The sequence below is a fragment of the Otolemur garnettii genome, unplaced genomic scaffold, assembly GCF_000181295.1.
Source record: "Otolemur garnettii isolate 467f Iridium unplaced genomic scaffold, OtoGar3 scaffold00022, whole genome shotgun sequence".
Classification (NCBI taxonomy): domain Eukaryota; kingdom Metazoa; phylum Chordata; class Mammalia; order Primates; family Galagidae; genus Otolemur; species Otolemur garnettii.
The window spans coordinates 1,577,648-1,587,635 of NW_003852417.1; the positions used below are offsets into that span (position 1 = coordinate 1,577,648).

Below are 9,988 nucleotides of genomic sequence, written 5' to 3' on the forward strand. Positions count from 1 at the left end.
AAGAGAATTGTCTAAGCCCAAGAGCTGGAGGTTGCTGTGAGCTGTGATGTCATAGCACTCTACTGAGGTTGACAAAGTGAGACTGTCAAAAAAAAAAAAATGCTCGGCACCTGTAGCTCAGTGGCTAGGGCGCCGGCCACATACACCAGGGCTGGTGGGTTCAAACCCCAGCCTAGGCCTGCTAAACGACAATGACAACTACAAAAATAAAATAGCTAGGCATTGTGGTGGGCACCTGTAGTCCCAGCTACTTGGGAGGCTGAGGCAAGAGGATTGCTTAAGCCCAAGAGTTTGAGGTTGCTGTGAGCTGTGATGCCATAGCACTCTACGCAGGGTGACATAATGAGACTCTGTCTCAAAAAAAAAATGCTATATAAGATTACCTTTAGGCAATGTGTGTAAGGTATGCATGAAACATAAATGAACTTTGAGTTTAGACTTGGGTTTCATTCCCAAGGCATCTCATTATGCATATCCAAAATCCAAGCAAAATCCAAGCAAATCCAAAATACAAAAGACTTCTGGTCTCAAGCATTTCAAAACTGGAACATTCAACCTGTACAAGTACCCTGTGCGGCTGACAGGAGTCTTACTGTGAAATGACATCAATGAAGCCTCTTGGAAGAAAATCAGCCATGCCATCCCTAAAGGCCACATAACAAGTCAGATTTCACAATATAACACACCACCAGGCTGGCTGTCCCTGTCACCCATCCTAAGCCCTCAGCAATCTCACACACATAAATTCAAACTAGAAGGGTAGTGTAGGCTCTACTGTGCAAGGGGATGAAATATCTTAAAAACCATGTCCAGAAATTTTCCAAGATAAAATAACATCTGCTCCCTGAAGCTGTAACTGTGAAAGATGGTACTTGGCAGTTGAGACATAGTTATATATATATTATTTGGCTTCACCTAAGAGTGGTCTAGAACCAAAAAGATTGTGCAGACAAGAATTAATGTAGTTCTAAGACTGCTATCCTTAGACTTGCTTGTAAGGTTAGCCTGTGGTTACTGTCTGGAAACTTGGATGATAAGTAGTTCTTTACACTGTTATAAAATAAAATGTTCCCTATCCAGGCGTCCCGCCAAGGACATTTATCCAGCCTGCCGGGTGTTTCTGCCACTGCTGCCTATCCTGCTTAGCAGCCGACTTGTCCCAGGGCCCGCAGTAAGGCCCTCCAATGGTCTGAGGGACAATGAACTGGCCCAGTGTTTAAAAAGTCTGAGGACCCCTGGGCCCTAGGCTATGCCAACATTATGGTTTATTCTGAACAGCTGCTTCCCTCCCTGGACCCTGGAACTTTGGTAGATGTTAGGCAGTAGGTGCCTACGGAACCAGCCCCCAGTAAACCTTCGGGTACTGAGTGCCTAATGAGCTTCCCTCCTAGACATTCCACAGGTGTAATCACCACTCTTTGCTGGGGGAATTGAGTGTGTTCTCTGTCACTCTGCCGGGAAAGACTCTTGGAAACTCGTGCCTGGCTTCTCTAGACTTCACTGCAGGTGCCTCTGCCCTTTACTATCTTTTTTCAAATATTTTTACTGTAATAAATCTTAGCCAGAAATTTAACTGTATGCTGAGTCCTATGAATTACTAAATTAGAGTGGTCTTAGAGTTCCTCCACAAACAGATAATAAAGTCTGGCTGAGAAAACACCGACAGGGTTCAGTCCCTCCGGACGGGGCAGGGGTAGGGCAGGCCTGTAGTGCACCGTGCAGGAGCCTGTACTCAATCAATCTGGGGGAAGAACCATTTTGAAAAGCTAAAGGGTATGCACTCCTCAAAACTTATCAAAGTCAATCAAAATCCAAACTATTTAAAGAGATAATTACCACTATTCCACTTAAAAGAACAGGTCAGGGTTCTCTCATACTTCTGAGTTGAACACATGTCGTCAGAAAAAACCCTCTAAGGTGGGTCATGTCATAGGTTTGACAAATGAGAAACCAAAGCAGAAAGTGAACTGGAATCTGAGCCTTCACCTGCCCACCCTCCCTCCCCAGCATCACGTTGCCTCCTGGGGAGAATGTTCCCTCAGTGGTGCTTTTCCACTGAGAAGGACAAAAACATTTGCTATTTAATAGCAGACTTGATTGAACAAGTATTAGAGATTTTTTAAAAAAAATAATCTACCTCTGTCCCTGCAAAACAAAGGAGTTAATTTTGTTTGTTAGAAGCTAAAGGGAAAGCCAAGCACAGTGGTTCACATCTGTAATTACGCACTCTGGGGGCAAAGGTGGGAGGATCACTTGAGTTCAGGAGTTCGAGACCAGTCTGAGCAATAGCAAAACCCCATTTCTAAAAAAACAAAATCAGCTGGACACATGCCTGTAGTCCCAGCTACTTGGGAGGCTGAGGCAGGAGGACTGCTCGAGGCTGCAGTGGGCTATGATGACGCTACTGTACTCTAGCTGGTAAGTGAAGTCCTGGAGGATAGAGGTACGATAGAGGAATATTCTTAACTGTGCTTAGAGTTATTAAAGTGTACTTGTTTTCCTTAAGTGTTTTAATTGTGAATTCACTTGAGTGACAAAAAACAAAACTGGATTTAGTCATATGACCTGCATGACTAACAATTTAGTACGGGAGTAAGACCCTATCTGTCTCAAAAACATACTGTCCTTACAATCTTGTCAAGGCTGATGATCAAGGGAAAGCCTGGCTAGGGAATGGGTACAGGACAGGTCAATGTCTACCTGGGGCTAAGCCCATCTCTTAGGCTACATATAAACGACTGTCCTAACAGAGATGCTTCTTCAATCTTTGAAGAAATCAGAGTCTAAATCTTACAACTTACAGTCCAGACTGCTACCCATTTCCAATGACTAACACATGTGCATTCACTGAAGATATGAAGCTATAAAGACAGTAATACCTCTGTATGGAGGTGGTCAACATAAGGAACTAGACTGGTATGTACACATGGTACATGCCTGGTCTATGAAAATTAGGTCAACTTAAGGGGCGGCCAACTACAGAGGTTCTGCTGTATAAGAAAAATGTATGTAAATATTATGCATCTGAGTATATACAGGAGAGGGGGTGGGGGAAACATACAAATTACAATAAAAATAAATTTAACACAGAGAAGCAGAAATTAATAAAACTTGATTCAGACCATGTATCTATTTCTTTTACATTTTAAATTGTTAGTAATCAAGGTCATAGGACTAAATCCACAATTTTACTTTTTGTCACTTAAGTGAATTCACAATTAAAACACTTAAGGAAAACAAGTACACTTAAACTCCACGCAGAGTTAAGTACATTCCTCTATCTTACCTCTATCCTCCATCCCTTCCCTTACCTCTAATAGAGAATAAAAAGTTGTGGTAATATCTCAAGCAAAAGATTTGAATAGGATTTTTTCCAGCAATGAAAAATTAATTTCAAAATTCTTACCATCATGAATTTCATAAGCCAAACTCGTGATCTTCTGGGTAATGATCATCATTGGGCTGTAACAAGATAAAAAGATATTTTTTTAAAAGAAGAAAATTAAAACAATACTTATTATGCATGAAAAGAAGTTTATTCTGTTAACAGGCCTACAAATCTTGACCTCCTTAACATACCTCTAAGGGATTTCAAACAGCTGCCTCAAGGGCTATGTATTAGGGACGGAGATAGGGAAATCACACCTTCTCCTTTGCTTTGCTTTGAGAAGAAAACAGAACAAAAAGATTATACTCCTAAAAAAAAAAACCACCTGCAAGCCAGTGACCTGGTCCCTCCTCACTGTTCACAGCTAAGCACACAGGCCTGAGGGCAGGGGTGGGGTGGGGTGGGGGAGCACCGCCCCCCCCAGCTGGACTCAGTACTTCCCTTTACTAACCATTGCCTCTGAATGGAAATGTGGGAAACAGGTTGCCTTAGAAAAGGAGAATGAGTAGAAATTAGGAGTATAGGTGGGAACTGTGAGGGGAACAAATCAGAATGAGAGAAACCAGAAAAGAGAAAGGACAGCCTTCCACGTCCCTGGTGTAAGGGGTCAAAGACCCTAAAGATGGCCTTGGAGTGCTGAAGTGCTAAAGCCATGACATAGTTAAAGAAGAGAGGACTTTAAAATCATGTCACAAGCAAGAAAATGGCAATATTTACCCATACTTTATAATGGCTATAAATGAAACTTGGAAAGGAAAAGAAAAAAAAGCTACCAGGATGCATTTTATCCTTGAACTATTCACATTAGCTTACAGACAGTATGACAGAACAATTAACCCTAAGTTATTTTTTATGAAATTACAGTGAAACCAAGCTGTGTTCTGAATAAAGGGAGAATGTGCTCTCTGTACGATCAGCGTTTACACTTCATGGACTTCTCACACGTTGTGGAGCACACAGAACCACCCCACATCACCCAAAGAAAGGGTCCTCGAGGTCAGCCACGCAGACAAGGGTGGCAGGGGAGGCTCTGACCCCAGCAGCCGAGTGCCCCTCACCAGCCCACACTGATCAGGAAACACTCCTTAGCGTCCTCTGCCCTCTCTGGCAAAACAGCAATGCCTTTAAATAGGTCAAGAAAGGAAGTGACTTCTCACAGTGCTCGTGTACCACAGCAAGGGTTTGTTGTAAACATTGCTACCACTGGAAATTAACTTCCAGCTCATTCTCCTCACCTAACAGGCAAGGTCTCATAAATGACAACTGTTAATAAACTTCAAGTACTTATGGGAGATTTCTTAGAGGTTCATTTAAAGGTCAGTTCTTACACTTACACCACTCACTCTCAGGATATCATTCCTCAACCAACCTACACCCCCAGTAGCTTTGATGCCTGCCTATTGTTTCTGCTGTGTAAGATACACTATGTGCTCTTGATGTTTCTAAAGATGCCTTATAATGTCCTGGGGGCAAAATAATCATTTTTTTATCCTGCTTAAATCTCTTCATACTTTAGATCACCAGTGGATTAACCTCTAAATCCCCTTTAGTTCTGAATTCTAATTCCCATGTAGCCCTAAAATACAATATAAACTGATAAGACAATTTCTAAATTTACCAACTCAGTTTGACATATGAGCTCTGAGATATACATACATAAGATGTTCAGACAGTGTGAGTGTATATACTTTGTGCCCGCCTGTGCCCCTGCACAACCTGCAATTTCTATACCGCCAGGTGTGAAGGGCGCAGGAGAATGGGTGGTGCACAGCCGTACTGCCCATTCAGGAAGGAAGCTCCTGTCGGGGGAGAAGGCAGGGAGCAAATCTCAATACTCCAGACTCCCACCACTTAGATGACTCTTCCTGGAACTGCTCTGCAAGGACAGCTACTTCTCCTTCCTGAGTCCTCAGCTTAAAACTTCATCCAAGAGCCCACTGAGCAACTCTCTCTTAAGTAGTTCCTTTGCTCAAACACACACCCACCACTCTCATTTCAACTACACTTGTGTGGTTGTTTCATTTATTAAAATACAGTAGCTATTTCAAATCTCTCCCCTCTTTAGAAGTCCATCATGAGTCAAAGAACCTAACAGTCTGGTTCACCACTCAATCTCCAGCATCTGGCACAAGATGTGCTAAAGAAATATTTTTAAAATATCAAATAAGCTAAAAGTTTATAGTCAGGATATATCACTCCTTCTGTGGGCTGATTATACTCCCTTTCACTTGCCCATGAAGCATTTATCATACTATACTGTAATTATTTGATGACTTTTCTATCATTACACACAAATCCACAGCTACTCAACCGTGCAGGTGCTGCTGCGCTCATCTGTGCTTGGTGTACAAAACGCCTCCTCCTGGTGGTGTTGCACTTCCTGGTGATTACTAGACTCCACTTGGCTTTACTGGTGGCAGCCCCAAAACCTCTGACTCAATCTGTCACCAGGGGAGTGGCAAATACAAAAACAGAATGACAGAAGACAAAATTATTACAGAGTGACTATGAAGGAGTAACTTATGGGTGAAAATAAAAGATTACAGCAACAGTTCAGTAAGGGATGAATACATTAAAAATAGCTCAGAAAAGCAAAGTGGAGAGAAAAATGGACAGGTGGGTCCAACAGAGAGTCCATACATGAGCAGGAGGCAGAACAGAGTGACGGGAAAAAACAAGCCTCCCCGACCATGGCAGAAACTACTGTACCAAAGACACTTGGGTGAAAACTGCCAACTGTGCAGAGATGAACTGCGAGGGTCTTTTTAACAGCACATTTCATTCATAACTACCTGCTTTGGAACAAGATGACTCACAATAATTTCATTCATATTTTTATTTACATTATAATTACCCGCTGACTCTACATTAATGGAACAACTTCCAATTTGAAGGACACCCCAGACACCTGGACAGGAATCACAAAGAGCCTTACCTCCCTGGGAGAGAGGCTAGGAGCTGGGAAGGTGCTTCCCCCTCCCTGCACAGCACAGCGTCCCTGCCACCACATGTAAGTGGTATTACAGGGATTTTCTCCCACTGATACCTTGCTAGGAATGTAGAAAAATAAGGACTTTAACTGTTCAAAATAAATACTCCAACTGATGAAATAGTTTTAGTTAATATGAAAAAATTCACCTGAAGTAAAAAGCTAATAAAAATTTCAGACTTTCTGAAATGAAAATAAAGGTGGGGGGGATAAAAATATTCCATGCCTTTTCAAGAATAGTAAGATTTAGTTCTCTTACACAGTAAAACTCAAATGTAGGTAACCATTATTAGAGAATGTTGGGTGGCGCCTGTAGCTCAAAGGAGTAGGGCGCAGGCCCCATATGCTGGAAGGTGGTGGGTTCAAATCCAGCCCCAGCCAAAAACTGCAAAAAAAAAAAAAAAAGGAGAATAAATGCTAAAAAGGAATAAGTACTTTCTTGATTGTTCCTTTATCTCTAGAAGGCTGTTCAACTTACATGATGTTTGTATATTAATGCTGCAAAGTGACTCTACGGAATCCTGGGGTTCTGAATGAGATAGGTTCTGTGGGTTTCTAAGTTGAATTAGTATACACGTCAGGACAGGAACATTTATCTATTACCTACAATAGCTTCTGTTCGCAAGTGCAAGCTGTATGTAGGCTAGATATCTGTAACTTGAGGACTTACTATAATTGCCTCCGTTTGTAAGTGCTGGTCATATGTAAATCAGATGTTTGTAACTCGGGGACTACCTTATTCTCAGTCACCTCTAAGTGTACAAGTACCTTTCCACCCACAAAGAGAACCACTGAAACCAAATAAACTCCATTTACTTAATGCCAAACGAATACACAGTAAGAGACAGCAGAAAAGGCCCCTGGCCTGGTCACATGTCCATTCATTCACTCACCCCTCACTTAAAACACAAGTATTTAAGGAGTACTGACAAGGCACCAAGTGCTGCTCTAGGTGCTGGAATAAGACAATCCAAGCTGTTGCTGTCTTGGAATTTATATTGCACTGGAAAGAGGTTAGGGATGAACAAACAGGTAAATATACTGTGTATCAGATGTTGCTAACTGCTGTGCAGTCAGTGGGCTAGGGCGTGCAGGACACAGGTGAGCAGAAGGTGACAGTCAAACACAGAAGAAGCCATATGGAAGCCTGAGGTAAGGCCAGTTCAACAGTGCTGAGGTCAGACAGTGACTGGCACGTTGGAAAGCCAATGTGGCTGAAACAGGAGTAGAGAGGATAAGAGCAGAAACTGGAGGCAGGTAGCAGGTCAGCTCCAGCTTGCAGAGTGCTGTGAAGAAACCAGCTTGGACCTGAGTGAGGTGAGAAACTACAGGAGATTGCAGGCAAAGAACTGACTTTATTTCAAATGGACACATTCTAACTCTGGGTTTTAAAAAAAGTCTGTGGGGACAAGGAGGCAGCTGAGACAGGCAGGGGATGGTGGCCCAGACCCAGGTAACCACAGAGACCTGAAGTTGTTTCTAGACATTTCTGACAGTAAAGGCAGCCGTATTAGGGATAGTTGATAATGTAATTGATACAGGGTTTGAAACCTGATGCCATCAAGGTTTCTGACCAGGGTAACTAGAAGGATGGAGCTGCCTAGGAAGGGAAATGAGGACTTCAGCTTGAGGCACCCCCAGAGTGAGATGCCTCTGGAGGCAGGGCAGAGACGTGAGCACGTGAGCAGACAGCTGCACACGGGTCAGAAACTCAAACCCGGACTCTACTATGTATCAACTGCAGAAGACTGGACAGTTTCTCCAAGAAAGTTATTATCTATAAAATGGGAATCGATAGCATTGTGTGGATTAAATAAGTAGCATTATGATGACAATAGTATCCCTTCTCCTCACATCCACACCTTCACTTGAAAATGTAAATTGCTGTAAGGTATATGGCACTGAGGGGAAAGGATAATTAAGTGGGAAGAGCTGTTTCCCAAGAAAAGCTTTCTCTCCAGAATAGGAGAGAAACAGGTATGTGAATAACTATTCAAGAAAGTGTTGAGTGCCAAGTGAGGTATCTGAAGAAGTGTGCAGAGAGCTGAAGGGAGCAGCCTTCTGGGGGCCCTTTCACACTCGGGGTTTGGACGTGCAGATGTGGTGGGAGGGGTGTTCCCAGCTGAGACGGGACAGGCAGTGCAGAGGAAGACAGAACCAGCCAGAGAGGCACACACTGTAGAAGGCTTTGCAGTCTGAGGGAAACACCCAAGTTTCTGATCACACAGACAGGCAGGAGAAAGGCTTTGTAAACACACAGACAGGCAGGAGAAAGGCTCGGGCGGGGGTGGGGGGCTGGACAGAACACATCCTAAGGAGATGTGAATGGCTGTTCACTCTTGGTAACTGGAACTACCAGCAGCAGCTAAACAGAATGCTTCCTGTAACCAAATGTAGGTCACGGGCTTGGGAGACGCTCCCACAGGACGGACCAGGATAAATGAACACTAAGGTTTCCTGAGCAGCTGAATAATTTACAGCAGCCCTATTTACAACACAGCTTCCAGGCACAATGGGAAGAGGACTATCCAGGGCAGCAAGGGGCCTTCTCGGGCTGTTCCATGGGATACAAAAGGATGCCTACAATCAGACTCTGGGTCAGAAAACGCCTTTTCGAAAAGGAGTGATAAAAACAACAATCACACCTGTGGCTTTCAGACCAAATGGTCTATTACTTCTTAGGCTTCACGCTCATCTATACAAGCACCCGGCTCAGGCTCCAAAGGCACCGAGCAAAATGCACAGCACATGTTCGCTAAACTCAGCTGAAAGAACACCTGTGACTATTAGTAAACCATTACCAAGCATTTGATACTACTTGGTTAGCTCTAAGATGTATTCTTGACTTGAATGAAAAATTATTTCACACATATCTTCTTTTGGTGTGTGGCACCACGGAAACCAACATATTCCAATTAAAAGTCATTATCTTACTGTGACAGATCTGTTCTTGCTTCCATCTACAATTTATTTAAAAACGAGGCAAGGATTTTCTTTTTTCTTTCTGAATGTCACAATACCCTTTGAAGAAGGAAGCCAGGCTCCCCACACTGACTTTTAATCCAACTACTATTATTCTGAGGTCTTTATTTCTTAGATCCACACACAGGTCTGTTTCTAGGGCCTCCATCCTGGCTTCTTGGTCTGTTTGTCAGTCTTGTAGTATTTTAGCCCTTCCTGCTTTGCAGACAACAGCATGTTTTTATATCAAATTCCTACTCTCAAGCATTTCCCTTTTAGAGAATCTTTGAATCAATTTATCTAACTTTCTTCAAAACTGCAATATTACCTGCATTATACTGAAAGATTAACATAGGGGAACTTCACATCTTTACAATCTGAATTTTACTACCTAAATGAACAGTTGCTCTTCTACGTATAATGAGGTTTATAGTTTTCTACACAGAGGTCCTATACATTTCTTTCTACAGATAATCCTAGATGTTTCACAGTTTTTATTGCTTTTGAAACTAAGATTCTGGCTCGGTGCCTGTGGCTCAAGTGGCTAAGGCGCCAGCCACATACACCTAAGGTGGCGGGTTCGAATCCCCAGCCAGGGCCCGCCAAACAACAATGATGGCTGCAACCAAAAAATGGCCAGGTGTTGTGGC

At 42.9% G+C, this 9,988-nt stretch overlaps 1 protein-coding gene across 1 annotated transcript in view; it reads right to left on the reverse strand.

Annotated features, from left to right (window-relative positions):
• Positions 1-9,988, reverse strand: part of MBOAT2 (membrane bound O-acyltransferase domain containing 2) — a 127,470-nt gene that overhangs the window by 31,756 nt on the left and 85,726 nt on the right. Inside the window, exon 5 of the mRNA XM_003787377.2 lies at positions 3,407-3,462. Coding sequence (XP_003787425.1) covers positions 3,407-3,462 — 56 coding nt within the window. The remainder of the gene's footprint in view (positions 1-3,406; positions 3,463-9,988) is intronic.